At 48.3% G+C, this 16823-nt stretch overlaps 1 protein-coding gene across 1 annotated transcript in view; it reads right to left on the bottom strand.

Moving 5' to 3' along the window:
* Positions 1-1357: 1357 nt before the first annotated feature.
* The window catches only part of PKD1L2 (polycystin 1 like 2), an 83554-nt gene continuing 68088 nt past the window's right edge, over positions 1358-16823 (bottom strand). Inside the window, 13 exon segments of the mRNA XM_049703631.1 lie at positions 1358-1573; positions 4630-4684; positions 4935-5020; positions 5022-5165; positions 5381-5478; positions 6372-6557; positions 8177-8314; positions 11267-11363; positions 12526-12621; positions 12623-12731; positions 13937-13980; positions 13982-14082; positions 14085-14165. Coding sequence (XP_049559588.1) covers positions 1412-1573; positions 4630-4684; positions 4935-5020; positions 5022-5165; positions 5381-5478; positions 6372-6557; positions 8177-8314; positions 11267-11363; positions 12526-12621; positions 12623-12731; positions 13937-13980; positions 13982-14082; positions 14085-14165 — 1397 coding nt within the window. The 3' untranslated portion in view covers positions 1358-1411.

The raw sequence follows: 16823 nt of genomic DNA, 5'->3' as shown, positions 1-16823 counted from the left end.
CCACTGTGCCACCAGGGAAGCCCTGTCAAGGGCTATTGCTAAGACAAATCAAGATTTACTTTGAGGTGGCCACAGGGTCACCTTACCATGAGTCATGTGGGGTAGGGGTAGGGGCTACCTGAACAAATTGGGATTCTGATAGCAAGGAGGGACGCATGGAATGGATTTGGGGCAGGCTACCTAGAGTACCTGCTACAATGGGTGTGTTAGGAGGAGAGACAAGACAGGGTGAATTGGAGAGGATTCGTGAGGTGCTTCTCCTGCATAGGAGAGGGGAAATGTGCACTTATCCACACAGTCACCTGGAAGACTTTTATTATCTAGGTCTGTGGTTCTCAGAATTTAAAGCATGTTTATCAAGTCTGACTGCACATTGGAATCATCAGGGGGGGCTTAAAAAATATTGATGCCTGGGACCCATAGATTCTGATCAATTGGGATGAAGTCTGGGGTTTCTAGCGTGTAGCCAGTATTGAGAACCACTGGTGTAGATCAACGATTCCCAAAGTATTGCCTAAGGAACACTAGCCCTGACTGAAGTGCTTCAATACCAGAAGCCATGGTCATAGGGGTTTGGGAATCATTACACACTTTATTGCTCATATTCATCTCATCCCAGAAGACTCATAGTGCACATTTAGCATATTAAAAGCTCTAACAATTCCCATGCTAAAGCACTTGTGTATCCAGTGTTTCCCACGTTTGATCTAGAAACATTTGGGGGAGGATGACACCTGTCATGAGTTGAATTGTCGCCCCTAAAGAGATAGGTTGAAGTCCCAGACCCCATACGGGAAGAAGGCCATGTGGCAACAGAGGCAGAGGTCAGAATGATGCATCTACAAGCCAAGGAATGCCAAGGATTGCTGGCGTACGCTAGAAGCTAAAAGAGAGCCTTCCAAAGGAACACGGCCCTGTTGACACCTTGATTTTGGACTTCTCTCCTCCAGAACTGTGGAGCAATACATTTCTGTTGTTTTAAGCTAGCCGGTTTGTGGTACTTTGTTCTGGCAGCCCTAGCAAACTAATATGACACCCATTAGCATCTCCTGGACACAGTTGAGGAAACCCTGAACTAGAATCATTCAAAGGCAACTCCTGACTGACCAAGAAGATGAAATAATCAGTCTGTAGAGGGGATTTCCCACCCCCCCTCCCTGAACTCCAGACAATATTTGTTATATTTCTAGTTGAAAATATATTTGAACAAACAGTCTATGATAGTGGTGGCAACTGTATAGAGGTATGTATGTATTTTTCCTTTTTTTTTTTTTTTGCTTGCCAGGTTTGGTAACTCTTCTATGGACACAGAAAAATATTGACCAGGAGAGATTACAGAATCAGTGGTAAGTGTAGGCCTAAGATGCTGGCCCTCCCCTACTCTACAGATGATTGTGCCTGGACCAACAGCTTAAATTTGGGGCACAGCTGATACAGGTTGAGGGGCCCAGGCCTCTGACAGCAACTCAGGCTGCTCACTGCTGCTTCCAGGCTCCTGTCTTTTACATTTAATGCCCAGGAAACTGAGTATCTTCATCAGTAGCAAATCGATGATCTCTCCTTCCTCCGACAGCTGCAGAGGGAGAAAGAACCATGCAACTTAGGTAGGGCCATTCTCTTTGAGGGCTTTTCTTTCTAAGGGGAAACCATGGTTTTATCGTCCAATTTGGTCCCTGCCAAAGTCACTTCACTGCTTAGTGTTGCTTTTGTGTTGGAATTGACCTCCTTCTGGGAATCCCAAGGGTGTTCACTCCTGCCTTTATCCCCACAGGGTTCCTTCTTTATCCCCAGGGGGTTCCTTCTTCCCCTCCATTGAGAATGACAAGATGCCCTCCACCACAAAGGCTATTAGGAATTTGTGTACAAAGACGCTCATTGCTGCTGAGAATGTGAAATGGAAAACAGTTTAGTGGTTTCTCAAAATTTAAACCAAAGTAACCATATGAACATCTTGAAATAAATTTCTGGGCCCAAGATGGAGCTGCTCCTATGCAGGGTGCCATGTCAGCAAACTGAAACTTGGATAACTTTTGTGTCTCTGTAAAGGCTCCCCTTGACCGGAAAGGCAGTATATCCAGTCAGCTAATCCCCAAACACCAGGCAAATTCCAGGCTCTATACTTATTTCCTCTTCCTTCTCATCCCAAACAAGGTTGACTCTGTGGCCCTGGCCAATCAGATACTTTCTATTTTCTGCTTCCTTGTTCATTATTCTTTACCCTACAAAAGCTTCCTGCCTTCCACTCCATTTTGCAGATCTCTGAATGGAGACAGTCCACTTCATGAAAAGTTAAAGTTTGTTTGTCATCACCTAAATTGTTTTCTTTAGTCATTTTTCCAGTGGGTTCTCAATCTTGGCTGTGTATGCAAACCACAGGGGAGATTTCAAGATACCAGTGCTTGGATCCTTCTCCTAGGAATTCTGTTTTTATTGGTCTCAGGTGCAGTGGCAGGCATTGCCAAAAGCCCTCAGGTGTTTCTAATGTACAGTCAGGGCTGGGAATCACTGATGTAATGAACAGAGTCCCACGAATCAGGAGACATGATTCTAGTCTGCCCTTCATTTGCCATGATCTTGGGGAATTAATTTCCTCCTTCTGGGCCTCAGTTTCCCATCCCATGTGCAAAGGTCCCCTGGCCGTCAGAGCAGAGGTTCTGAAAATGCAGTCCCCAGACTGGTAGCATCACATCATCTGGAAACTTGTTAGAATTGCAGATTCTCAAGCTCCACCCCAGATCTCCCCAGTCAGAAACTCTGGGGGTGGGACCTGGGAATTTGTGTTTTGATGAGCCATCCGAGGGATTATGACTGGCGGTTTTTTGGTTTGTTTTAAACATTATGTCTATCTGTCTGTCTATCTATCTATAAGTATAGTTGATTTACAATGTTAGTTTCAGGTGTACAGCATAGTGATTCAGTACCTTTATAGGTTTTACTCCATTAAAAGTTATTCCAGAGACTTACCTGGTGGTCCAGTGGTTAAGAATCCACCTGCCAATGCAGAGGACGTGGGTTTGCCCCCGGTCAGGGAACTAAGATCCCACATGCCGCGGGGCAACTAAGCCCACACTCCGCAACTACTGAGCCTGTGTGCCACAACTAGAGAAGCCTGCGCACCACAATGAAAAAGATCCCGCATGCCACAACGAAGATCCCGTGTGCCACAACTAAGACCCGGTGCAGCCTAATTAATTAATTAAAAGTTATTACAGAATAAGGGCTATAATTCACTTGGGAATTATATTTTATATAGATATATATAGATATAGATATATATAGATATATATAGATATATCTCCTTGTTGCGTGCCTATTTTATTTTTTATTTTTTTGGCCATGCTGCACAGCATGTAGCATCTTAGTTCCCCGACCAGGGATTGAGCCCATGCCCCCTGCAGTGGAAGCACAGAGTCTTAACCACTGGACCACCAGGGAAGTCCCAATTTTATACATAGTACTTCGTATATGATGCATTTTAAAGTTTGAGGACCATGGTGTTAGAGCAGCCGCATAGAGCATCAGGGGCTTAGGCAGGCAGCAGCTGCAACTGTCACAGTCCCTCTTGGGCTGGCAGTTCACAAGACCAGTTCCTGGAGATCTGCTCACGGGTGCCGTGGAAAGAGCACATGCCAGAGGGACCTGGGTTCAAATCTTGCCTGCCTTGTGGGAAAGCTGATAATGTCTTCGGGCCTCAGTTTCCTCATCTGCAATAGTGTTAACACCAGTGCCTCAGGATCATTGTGAAGAGGAAATAGAAGTGTGTGTGTGTGTGTGTGTGTGTGCACGTGTGTGTGTGCACATGTAGTAATAATAGCTGTTATTACTTAGAGCAGTAATGATGGGCCTGTTTTAAAACATGCCCTGTCCCTGGTGGGTCTGCGTCCTGCTTTGATACATAGAAGCAGAGAGAGAGTATCAGTTGTTCAGAGTGGCAGGAAAACACCTATTATGTGGAAATAAGCTATTCCTGGCCTGTCCTTAATCCCAGAGGACCCCTGCCAGGTGTCCTCCTTTGGGGCTTGCTCCCTGTGTTCCTTGGTGCTGTAATAGTGCCATGGAGGAGATGGAGGTTCACATGGGTTCACTAACTCACCTGGGACTACACAGCTAACAGGAGCAGTGCCAGGGTTTCAAACCTAGGGCTCTCTGACTCTAGAGCGTGCTGGGAGACACAGTGTGTGTGGGCCCTGAGTGTCCCTGCACATTCGTGCTGAATATTCCAGGAATGCAAGGCTCTGGCAGGGCTTTACCCAGGCATCATCTCAGGGCTGAATTTGCAGTGAGCAACCTCAAGGGATGAGGTGACATCCTCCTTCAGACAAAGAGCAGGCTTGCTTCTGCCACTGTAGAAACAGTGAATGCTCCAAGCTCAGTGTTCCTCCTTGGTACTGTAACTCACTGCATGGGCAAGCATCTGTCGTGGCCCTTCCTAGGGAACTGACTTCAAACACCATGAAGCTCTGCTACTGCTTTTGCTGTGAGTAATGAAATCCTTTGTCTCTGACCTAGGAGTCTTGTGTCTTCTGCCAGCATCCATGAAACAGGCTAGTGTGTTAGCTTATGAGTAGGGTAAGACCTCAGACCCTGCATAATTCTTGGTTAAGGTTAAGAGCCTTCACCACTTCCTACTTGCCTGGTGGCGGACACTTTACGTCGTACTAAGTTTCCCATCCCTGTATTGGCTCTAGCAGAGGCCACCAGGCTTGGTGCACCAGGCTGAGAATGCTGGAAGCAGGATTTCCCTTCGAACTCTGAGATTGCACAGTTTCCAGGGGCCTGAAAATATGACCTGAATGCCTCTGAATCCCCCAGCCCCTCCCCACAATGATACAATGAGCTTGGCTCGGCCCTGTTTTGAAAGCTGCACCCTCCAATCAGACCTGGACTTGAGCAAATGTCTTTCCTCTGCTGCATGTGAATCCAGTGAGCCTTACCTTGACGCACTTTGGCGATCAGTCCCCAAGGGGACCACGTAACCTCCTCCCCGGTACACGGTGAGTTAGCCCCAGATGGGATACCCTCAGGCGCTGGCTCTGGCTCTGGTACTGCCAAGCCTGGGAAAAGTCATTGCTGTTATTGAGGACGGAGGCATTCCAGCCTTCCCCATAGTCTGACAGGTCTTCAACGTCCAGGGAATATGGCACACGGCATCCATCAAGGGAAGCCTGCAGGGCTTCCCTGGTGGCGCAGTGGTTGAGAGTCCGCCTGCCGACGCAGGGGACGTGGGTTCGTGCCCCAGTCCGGGAAGATCCCACATGCCGTGGAACAGCTGGGCCTGTGAGCCATGGCCGCTGAGCCTGTGCGTCCGGAGCCTGTGCTCTGCAACAGGAGAGGCCACAACAGTGAGAGGCCCGCGTACAGCAAAAAAAAAAAGAGAAGCCTGCAGCTGCAGGGCAAGAGCACAAGAGCTTTCCTGGACCCTCACTTGGCGAATCTGGGCACTACCCACCAGCTTGGAGTTCCCATCAGTGATAAAGCCTGGAGATGAGAAACAAGTGGATAAATCTAGCCATCAACATCATCTTAACACATCCCAAGCTTTCTGGCCTGGATGCTAACGTGAATTTCAGTGTGCCCGTTGTAGAATTAGCCAAGAGAAGTTCATGGCCAACCACAGACTACATTCAACCATTCATCACCATCTCCCCACCTTGGACCTGGTCTACTTCTTGCATAACTTCTCTTGGGGAATGGCAACTCCTACCCAGTCATCAACTTGGAGACCATTTATGTCCTTTCCCTCGAGGGTCACATCCTAAGGGTCAACGAGGCCCACCAATAGTACCTTTTCAATGTTGTCTGCACCCACCCCGTCCCTCCATCACCTCTGCCCCCATCCCTACATCAGTCGCATCATTTTTGCCCAGCATCCTAACTTACCTACCCTCAACTCCAACTTCCAATGCAGCTTCTACCACAGATTTGATTATGTTACTGCCTCACCGAGAAGCTGTCAATGGCTCCTCACTCCCTTAAGCATAAACTATGAGCTTCCAGAGGCTTCATGATCTGGCCCCTGTTCCTCTCTCCTGCTCTGCTTTTTGTGGGTCCTCAACTCCTACTGTACACTGAAGTCGCACTCCATGCTCTGTAGTTCCAGGAAGTATAGTGCCTTGGTGTTTCAGGCTTGCCTTTTCTCATGTTGTCCCTTCTGCCTGGCACACCATTTCTACCTGGCCAATTCCTGCTCAGTTATCTAAGAAGGAGATTCTCCACTCTGCATCCAGGGAGGGCTAGGGACCCTCAGAGGGTCTCTCCTTCAAAGCATATGGCTCTGTGGTTATTGGTTCTCTGTAAGGCTGAAGTTGACAGTGACCCACAGTTGTTCCTGGGAGGGAGCTGACCCAAGTCCTGGGGTGGGTGGACGGTACCTGGGTGATGACTGTCCAGGTTGCTCACGAGGGTGGTGTTGGCCCACGTGAACAAGTCCTGAAAGTCCAGCACGGCTGAAAAGCCTCAGGTGAAGCTGTGCCCAAGGTGTCTGTTGAAGAGTTAGGCGCTGGGGTCCCCCTGCCCGTAGGCCACCAGCAGTGGCATCCACAGGGAGCCCAGGTGCGCTGGGAAGGGAGGCACAGCCCCTGGTCAGGCAGAGGCCCCAGCTCCTACCAAGTACAGGGCAGGAACTGGAAAGGCACATGGCTCAGAACAGTTGAGGTCTTGTAGACCAGCCACTCACCCCTCTGGTGACAAAGGAATCAGTCCTTATAAGGACAGCAGAAAGTAGTAAAGTTCACAGGCATGAGCCTCCTGCCTGGGTTCAAATCCCAGCTCTGCCACTTCCTATCCATGTGCCCTTCACAAGTGACTTAACCCCTCTGTGCCTCACTCTCCTCGTCTGTGAAATGGGGATAATTCTGTCACACAGGGTTGTGATGAGGGAGTCAACAAATTAATATTTATAAAGCACTTAAAATAGTGCCTGAACGGACTTCGTGCTGTATGAATGTTTCTTAAATAGAATTTTTTTTAAATGGGGCTCTGGGGAGTTCCCAGGCGGTCCAGTGGTTAGGTCTCGGAGCATCCACTGCAGGAGGCAGGGGTTCAATCCCTGGTCGGAGAACTAAGGTCCCACATGCTGCGTGGTGTGGCCAAAAAAAAAAAAAAAAAAAAAATGAGGCTCTGCCATGTTGCAGTGCTGAGGATAGAGCAATAAAGACGACAGACGTGTTCCCTGCCCTCATGGAGCACACCTGTAGACAGGTGAGTGTGACCTAAGGGCCCATTAGGTACAAAGATTTAGTTTAGGAGGCCCGACATCAGAATCATGTTGGGAGATGCAGAACGTTACTGAACCAGAATCTCTGGGCCCAGGGCCTGGGAATCTGCATTCTGGCACCCCTGCTCCAAGATGACTTGTTGGGGTTCTGCCCACATCTGTCTTGTTTTTCATTCTGTACATGCAGCTCCTACGCAAGCTCCGCCACTCTGTGGTTTGGCCACGTGGGCTCCCCGTGGGAGGGCAGGCCAGGGCTGCGGCAGGGTCAGCACCCTCCTCGGAAGCAGCCCTCACCAGTGACCTGGTGGGTGGCAACTAGGGGGTACGTACTACGCTCACCCCTCCCGAGGTCTCAGCAGGACTGAGCCCCAGTTGCCCACATGGAACCCACTCACCAACCGCCTTCCATCGGCTTCCGTCTCTTTCCTGCACTTTTTCCTACCAGTGCTTCTCAGGATCGCCTCCCAAACCAACTGCTTATGCCCAGATCTGCCTGTGGGGGAACCCAGACTAAGACACACAGTGAGGTTTGAAAGCGTCTGGTCAGCGGTCCAGAGGAGCCTCTCTGACGACACAGCCTTTGGGCTGAGAATTGAAGAATAAAAGGAATTAACCAGAGGAAAAGGCAGGGAGGAGGGTGCGCACATTCCAGGCAGACTAGATGCCAGAGGGCCTGGGTCAGGAGCTGCAGGACGCAGTGTCACTGGAGCTGAGGGCACAAGGGGCCGAGAGACGTGACCTGGGTGGGTGGAGCACAGCAGGGAGTTTGGACGTTATCCAGGGGCCTGGAAGAGCCACGGAAGGATTTTAAGTTTAGGGGAGAAGCTGGGGAGAGTAGATATCTGGGGCGATGGGCCCAGAAGCAGTGTGGGCCTGTCAGAGATTGTACCACATCTGCTCAAATCTATGTTGAGAACTAGCGAGTGGGAAGGTTGCTCGTAAGTAATCTTGGCTGCCTACCCAAGATTTCTCTGATTAAGGCAAGTGCTTTCTGTTCCTTGAGGTGGGTGGTTTTCATCTTCTCAACGTCAGAGGCCAGAGGCTTCTGGTAGATGTCCCTTCTGCTGTTTCTTCGTGCTTGGAACAAGGCAGAGGGGTCTGTGAAAGCAAGGGCACAAGGACAGTCCCCCAAATGGGCAGTGGAACCAGCTTGTACGTTTGCAACCAAGAGACTCCCCTCACCAGGTACAACGGGATCCACTGTTCCTCCTCCTTGGGAGCCATTTCCCAATGCTACCCTCCATGCCTCTGCCCGTGCTATCCCAGTGCTCAGAATTCCGTCCCTTCTTCTCCAGCTGGAGAATTCTCCTCATACTGAAAGCACAGATGCCTTCCTCACCTGAAGTCTTACTGATTCCTGGATGCTGTCTTTCTGTGTTCCTGAACTCTAAGATGGATCCCAGTGCTTCCAAAACTTGGAAGGATGGAAGGATGAAGGTTACTAATATCTCAAAGTCCTGTTATATGTAATTCCAAGTATCTTCTTTTTCAAACCACCTTACTGACCTATAATTTTCATAATTTCACCCGTTGGAAGCCTGCAATTCAGTGATTTTAGTAAATTTGTAGAGTTGTGCCACCATCACCACAACCTAGTTTTAGAACATTTCTGTCACCCCCAAAGGTTTCCTCATGTCCCTGAAATTGGTCTCTACTCCCACTCTATCCCCACCCTTAGCCCCATTAATTTTCTTTCTGTCTTCATAGATTCTTTTCTCTGGACTTTTCATATAAATGGAATCATATGTACATAGTTTCTTGTATCTGGCATCTTTCACTTAGCACGATGGTTTGGTGTTTGTCCATGTTGTGTATATTAGTAGTTCGTTTCTTTTTCTTTCCCTTTCTTTTTTTTTCTCCCACACCACGTGGCTTACAGGACCTTAGTTCCCTGACCAGGGGTCAGACCTGGGCCCCCTGCAGTGGAAGCGCAGAGTCCTAACCAATGGACCGCCAGGGAATTCCCTGTAGTTAGTTTCTTTTTATTGTTGAGTAATATTCCATTGTACTGACATACTACCTTTTGTTTATCCATTCACCTGTTGATGGACATTTGGATTACTCCTAGTTTGGTCTATTAAGAATAATGTTGCTAGGAATGTGTTGTGTGGACATATATTTTCATTTCTCCTGGGTAGATTCCTAGGAGTGGCTAAATATCTTTTGACTGTTACAAATGAAGCTTCTGTGAACATTTGTGTACAAGTTCCTGTATGAAAATAATTCTTCATTTCTCTGGGATAAATGCCCAAGAGTGTAATTTCTGGGGTGTATGGTAAGCCCATTTTTAGTTTTGAAAGGAACTGCCAAACTTTTCCAGAATGGCTGTACCATTTTACATTCCTACCAGCAACGTATGAATGCTCCAGTTTCTCTGCGTCCTTGTCAGCATTTGGTGTTATCACTCTTTCTAGCCAGTCTGATAGGGGTATATTGACCCAGCTATCCTTTGGATCCATGCCCCTCTGTCCACCCCCACTGCTAATACATGCCACCTCTAGTCTGGACCATTTCAGTAGTCTTCCTACTGGCCTCCGCACTTCTACTTTGACCCAATACCTCTGGTCTCCAAGAGCAGTCACAAAATCACAAGTCCAATCATGCTGCTCTCCTATTTCAAACACTCCAAAACCCCGGCATGGCCCCGGGCCCTACAGGGCCCTGTATGACCTGCTCCCCATCCACCTCATCTTGAAGCATTCCTTCCATGCACACACAGCTCCCCATGCTCTGGCCACCCTGTCAGTAATTGCTATAAAATGACAAGCTCTTGTCCCACCTCAGGGCCTTTGCACATGCCCAGTGTTCAGACCCTCCCTCTCCCATCCTCTAGGAGCCACCCTCTTATTCTGCCCCCTCATTCTCTCTTACAAGTCGTTTTGTGCATTTACTTGTTTAATGCGTCTTCCCAGATGGGCTGTTCATTCCAAGAGCAGCAGCCTGTTCCCTCCAGTCAGTGCTGTGTTGCCAGGGCTGAGGCTGAGAGTGGGGATTGACTTCAAATGGGCAAGAGGGAACTTTTGGGGGTAAGTTCCAAAAAGCTGTTCTAAATCTGAATTGTGGTGATAGTTGCACGACTCTATAAATTTACTAAAATCAGTAATTATACACTTACAATGACTGGATTTTATGTAAATCATGTTCCGAAGCCATTGTACTGCCTGGCACACAGAAAGTACTCCCTGGATAATTGCCAAAGGAATTACTGAATGAATATTTGATTGGTCAGGAGGCTGTCGTCTCTTTGGAGAAAAATTACTCTTTTGACTTGGGAAGATGGTTTTAATGGACTTTTTGGATCTACAAAGCCAAATCCCTATTGTAGGGCAGAAGAATACAGTCCCATGAGGAGGTCACCACACTGCATGATGATGTAGGGATGTGGGCTTTCGTTTGTTCCCGTTTTACTTCCCCTGAAAGTCAAAATCTCTGTGTAGACTATTAGAGTGTTGAATCTGTTCTGCTTGCTTGTTTGTTTTTTGTAATTCTCTTATTGGAGACACCCTCAGGAGTTTTGGCTGGGAAGTGAGAAATCAGGTTGGGGGGAAGAGGGCTGGTCGTGGGCTCCTCTGACCAGTCAGCATGGCTGTGTTCCACTAAAACTCTTTACAAAAACAGGCGCTGGGCTAGATTTGGCCCCCTGGCTGTTGTTTGCAGACCTTTGTCTTAGAACCCTAATTATAGCTCCCTCACACCCCTCACACACACAAGCTTGTTGTTTTTTGGTTGTCTAATGACCTGAGCCCTGGGGAAGAAAGCTGCCTGCTTGGGATTACACAGAGGATGATGGCCCTTGAAGAACGTGGACCCCATGGTGCCTCTTCATGCTTAGGTGTCAGACAGAAGGGCTCGGATAGGGGAGGAACAGGTTGCCCAAGAGACAGAGGAAGAGTCACTTGTCCCTGGATGGATTGGGGGTGCTTCAATAGTCAGGGTGAAGGCTGATGGGGAGCGAAGGCCTGAGGCCGGGACCACCCAGTGTCTGGGCTCCACGGGGCTTTCTCAGCCTTGTCAGGTTCCAGAGCCCTGCCTGCACCCGGGCACCATTACCTGGGCCAGAGACACGTCCCGGGAGGGGGGCCACAGGCTCCTCCTCATCCTCCACTGTCTTCAACACCAGCGCAAAGAAAGCAGCGAACCCCAGCACCTGGAAGGCACCCACTGTGAACCCCAAGCCTGTGTTGGAAACTCCCTGTCAATTCCTGGTCTGAGCTTGGGTAGAACGGGAGCCACACTTGTGTCCTGGGTGCAGGAGCCATGCTCTGGGGAAGCCATCCTCTGCAGAGAGGGGACGTGGTCATAAAGGGTCAGGGGCAGGGCTTGCGTGCCTGGCCACCAACCAGGCAGAGACCAGCAAATCCTTGAGCTCACGCTGCTTCCGGCATTCTCCAGCCCTCCCACCTGCTGGCCTTTCTCCTACCCCTCAGCCTGGTGACTCACTAGCATAGCTGCTTACACCTGCCTCCTCCCTCCTTCCCTCCCTCCCTTTCTTTCCGTGTTAAGTAATTCCTTCCTTTACATTGTCTGTGCACCTTCAGTGCACAAGCACAGAAGGATTCTGTGGTTTGATTGGGGAACAAAAAGGTTCAGGACTCTGTTCTTAATATTCTCAGACTAGATTGAGGGAGGTGTCAGGAGCTGTTTAAGTCTCTGACGAAGGCTGTTCAGGGAAGAATGAGGGTGGGGGATTCTGTGATGCCTCGTAGGTGGAAGGATTTTCTCTAAATATTCCCTCACTTCTGCAGCTCCCCCGACACAGTATTCCTGCTGCCTGGCTCCTTCCAGGCGGGGCTCAGGGTCTCTTTGACTCTCACTGCTCTCTTGCGTAATTTTACATTTTCAGAAATAGGAGTATTTCCAGTTCATGCACACATTTAATGGCTTGGTGGGTTTTTTTCTGAAGGTAAAGTTTGTGTAAGTTGCTGGCTCATCTCACAATCAAAAGCATCCTAGACCTGAGGAAATATGATATCATTCCTATTTATACATGTGGCCTAAGGGCAAGATTTTTTGCTGACCTTATTCTCTTAACCTCAGGTTTTCTCATCTGTAAAATGGAGGTGAGGCCCCTCCTAAGGGTGATTGTGATGATGAAATGTCAGCATCTGGCCCTGAGGGAGCATGGGTTATCCTGGTAGTTACCTTGCTGCCCCAGGTCCACCCAGAAGTGGTGCTCCAAGTGGGTTTGTTGAATGAATAGATTGAATAGATGAAGGAATTGCTGAAGCCTAAGAACTGGGCAGCTGGCAGGAGGGAAATCATGGGTGGAGGGAAGGAGGGCAGGAGGGCAGCCACACAGGGGTCCTGACCTTCAGGGGCTGGGTGACAAACACACTCTCCACGAAGGAGACGGCCATGGAGGTGAGCCACTTGAGGGGGCTGACCCGCCCGTAGTGCAGGCCATAAGAGCATGGTGAAGAAGGCTGCCACTCCGCTGGTGGCTGCCACCAGGAGCCAGCCCACCAGGACACACCACCAGGGGAGGCCTCGAGGGGGCTTGCTCGCCTGCCCGGAGCTGCAAGAGAGGATGGGTATAATCAGGGGGGCACCATTTGGGCTCCAGTTCAAACCCTGCCCCAACCCTACCAGCTGCGTGACCTTGGCCAAGCTCCTTAACCCCTCAGACCCTCAGTATTCTCCTCTATCCTATTCTGTATTCTATCCGGTACACATACATATATTCTATTCAGGTCACCTTTATTCAGTGCTTACTAGGAGCCAGTCCCCATGCAAACTGCTTTATACAGGTTTTATCTGTTATTCCTCATGGCAAGCCTAGAAGGCTGGTACTTAAGTTTTTATTATGAAAACTCCCCATTATACGGAAATCAGTGAGTACAGTGAACCCTCATCAACTACTTTCAACAACCATCACCTCCTTGTCAAACATGTATCATCTATCCCCACATGCTTTCTTTTTTTTCTGGAATATTTAAAAATAAATTTCATACGTAATATAAAATCATCACCAATTATTTTAGAATACATCTCAAAAAAATGGTCATTTTTTCACTGAATTATGGTGCTGTTGTTGGGGAAGAAAAAAAATTTCCCTCTACCCTTTCTAGATTCTTCTGGCTGGTCTAATTAACACGAGACAGATTAACAGGAGAAAAAAAAATTTAATTACATATATATAGGGGCTCCAGAAGAATATAAGGCTCAAGGACAAGTTAGGCAACTGAGGGTTATGTGGCATCTCAGAGAAAAAGGGGGTAGGGGTTTGGGACCTCAAAGGGGAGGAAGGCAGTTCACATGGAGATGAAAGCAAATGTTTGGTAAACAAAATGTTTGCTATGCCAGCAGTGACAATGGGACCCTGGAGAGGACTTTGGTCTCCAGGCCCTTCCACGCTTAGCCCACGTGCTGCTCTTCATGGACCAGGCCCTTTTAAATTCTTCTTAGGTTTGAACCAGGAGATAGGCATTATCATTCCCATGTTACAGGTAAGAAAGCTATGGCTCAGAGAGGATGGGGGGCTTGTCCAAGAGTGTGCAGCTAGGAAACACCCACGTGAAAATGGTTATAAACTGTAAAGTGCTGTACAAAGGGCTCTAACCGTCATCTGGCAAAATCACCCTGTTCAAAGTCCTCTTCCCTGAATTTGTGCAGTCCATAATCGCTGCTTCTTGGGGAGATCTGGATGAATAACCTTCCAAGGTACCGGGATGTGCTCTCCCTGCAGGCCCCAGGCAGGGAGCACCCAAGGGAGTGTATTACCTCGAGTGTGCTGGAGGCGGGGTTCTGGGCTGTCCCCCTAGGCAAACCCTTAAGGGTCTGCAGCTGCCCCAGTGCCTGGGTGTGGCTCTGGCCCTGGGAAAAGCCCTGGGGCTCCAGCAACAGCAGCTCTTGCTGTAGGTGCTCCACTGAAGGTAGAAACACTGCCTGTAGGCACTGTCCTTCCCAGCGTCTCTTGGGCCCACCTCGGGCCTGGGGCACTGCATTTCTTCTGGAGGACAAGGGAGAGAAAGAGCATCAGCTGGTGCTGAGTGACAGAGCAGACTGTGTGCAATAGAAACAGGAGCGTTAGTAATGGGTTTCTTGTATCGATCGCTTACTGTGTGCCAAACCATGGGGAATCTGAGGTTCAGAAAGATGGGATACTTGGCTCATATGGTCAGTTAGGATTTGAATGTTCCTCTTTTAGTCTTTTATGAAGGGCATTTTCAAAATTTCCGTATACATAGAAGAGACAAGAATAGTATACCCATTGCCCTCCTGCAGCAATTACCCACATTTTGCCAAAATTGTCTCGCCTCAGCCCTCCAATTTTTTTTTCCTGCAGTACCTTAAGCAAATCCTAGACATAATGTTCTCTTATCAGCAAATATTTTAATACGTACAAGATTTGAATTTGAACCCAAGTTTGCCTGTTGCCAAAGATGGTATAAGTCTTAATTGTTTGTTTTTAACTTTTTATTATGAAAAAATTTAAATTACAAAAGTAAAGAGAATGATGAGATGAACCTATACCCATTGCTCAAAATTATCGCCTCATCGTATCACCAGTCCTGTTTCGCCTGCACCCCACCCACCCTCTCCATGTGGATTATTTTGAAGTAAATTCCAAGCCCCATGTCCTGACACTAAATATTTTAATATGCTTCTATGGAAGAAGAGGACTCCTTTTAAAAACAAAACCACAATGTGTCATTATCAATTTTTAAAACAATAATGATAGTCCCTTAATAGCGTGAAACAACCAGTCAGTGGAGAAGTTTCTCCCTGTTATCTCTGAATGTTTTTCTACAGTTCGTTTGTTCAAATTTCAGTTTCCTTAAGTTTTGTTTTTTTTTTAAAAAAAAAACAAAGGTGTTGGGCTTCCCTGGTGGCGCAGTGGTTACGAATCCATCTGCCAGTGCAGGGGACACGGGTTCAAGCCCTGGTCTGGGAAGATCCCACATGCCGTGGAGCAGCTAAGCCCGCGCACCACAAATACTGAGACTGCTCTCTACAGCCCGTGAGCCTCAAGTACTGAAGCCCACAGGCCTAGAGCCTGTGCTCCGCAACAAGAGAAGCCACCGCAATGAAGAGTAGCCCCCGCCCGCCGCAACTAGAGAAAGCCCATGCGCAGCAACAAAGACCCAACACAGCCAAAAATAAATAAATAAATAAATTTATTTTTAAAGAACATTGATATTTAAAACAAAAAAACTTAAAAAAAAGGTGTTTTTTGTTTTAAATTACAGAGGTAATACATATTCATTGCAAGAAAAAAACAAATTTGAACCTTTTCATTATTCCCTGAGCCTTCTAAGGGAAGCTTGGACTCTCCAGGTGGAACCAGGCCTGGGTCCCTGGAGCCTGAGCTGGGAGGCCGGTGCCCAGGGGCACATTCTCCTGGGACAGGAAGGGCCCAGGTCTGGACCAGTGTGCATCTTCACAAGGGGTGCGTGAAACTGGATATAGAGCATGGCAAAATGGAGCACCCTGACCCCAGGACCCCTCCCCAGCCACCAGTGAGAAGTGAATGAGAAAATAACAAGTGATGTGGAGAAGGCTGTGGCTCAGACCCGATGTTGGTAAAGACCTGGCAGCATTGACTCTGACTCCCTCTGACTCAGGCCTCTTACCTCCCCCTCCCTCCTGGGCCTCCATCACTGAAGCCACAGCTAATGGTTCCAGCATCAACAGCCTTCGTAAGCGTTCTGGCAATATTTCCGGAAGATACCATCATTTGCAATCATAAACACTTACTGAATCCTTGCTTTGTGTCAGACTCGTATGATCTCATTCAGTCCTCAAAACAAGCCAAGGAGCTGGGTGGATCAGCGCTTCTGTTTTATAGGGGGGAGGAAATAGTCTCAGAGAGGTTAAACAACTGTCCAAAGTTGCACAGCTGCTTTGGCATCTGGGAGAGCCCCAGGTCTGGCCAACTCCAGAGTCCTGGTTCTAAGGCCCATGCTGTGAATGCCAAAGTCCCCCAAACCCCAAAGACCCCAAACAGGGCCAAGTGTCCAGCGTGGGCATCAGCAGAGCTACTGCAGGGACGACCTTCATAGGCAGCCCAAGCCCAGCTCTTCAGGGCTAATGCTCCAGAGTGGCTGGAACACGGGGGTCAAAGTAGGGCTGACCATGGGGTCAGCATAGGCCTGGCCAGGAGGGAGTGCTACAGTAAGGACTTGGGACCTGGTCTTGAGGACATTGGCTCTCAACATTCAGTGTGCATAACAGTCACAAAAGTGACTGGTAAAAAATGCAGATTCCTGGCCTCACCTTAGAAAACTTAATTCACTGTATCAGAGGTGGAGCCAAGAGTCATGAATTCAAACTCCCTAATCTATAGACCCCATTTTTATATTCTAAACAAGGTTTAGACTGTGACCAGCCTTGTGTTTTAAAAATGGCAGCATTCTTAACCCACACCATCCAATATGGCAGCCACTTGCCACATGTGACGTTTTAAAATTAAAATTTTTTTTTTTTCTAGTTCCCTGACCAGAGATTGAACCCCGGCTCCCTGAGTTGGGAGTGCAGAGTCTTATCCACTGCACCACCAGAGAAGTCCCTCAAAAGATATTTTCAAAGGTGTGTATGAATTGCAAGCGAGGGTTGCAGGCGAAAGAGAAGGTGATTCTGAATTCTTAGTATTTCATAGGAATAAAGA

The sequence above is a fragment of the Orcinus orca genome, chromosome 20, assembly GCF_937001465.1.
Source record: "Orcinus orca chromosome 20, mOrcOrc1.1, whole genome shotgun sequence".
In the NCBI taxonomy this organism is placed as follows: Eukaryota; Metazoa; Chordata; class Mammalia; order Artiodactyla; family Delphinidae; genus Orcinus; species Orcinus orca.
This window is presented reverse-complemented; position numbering and strand designations above follow the sequence as displayed.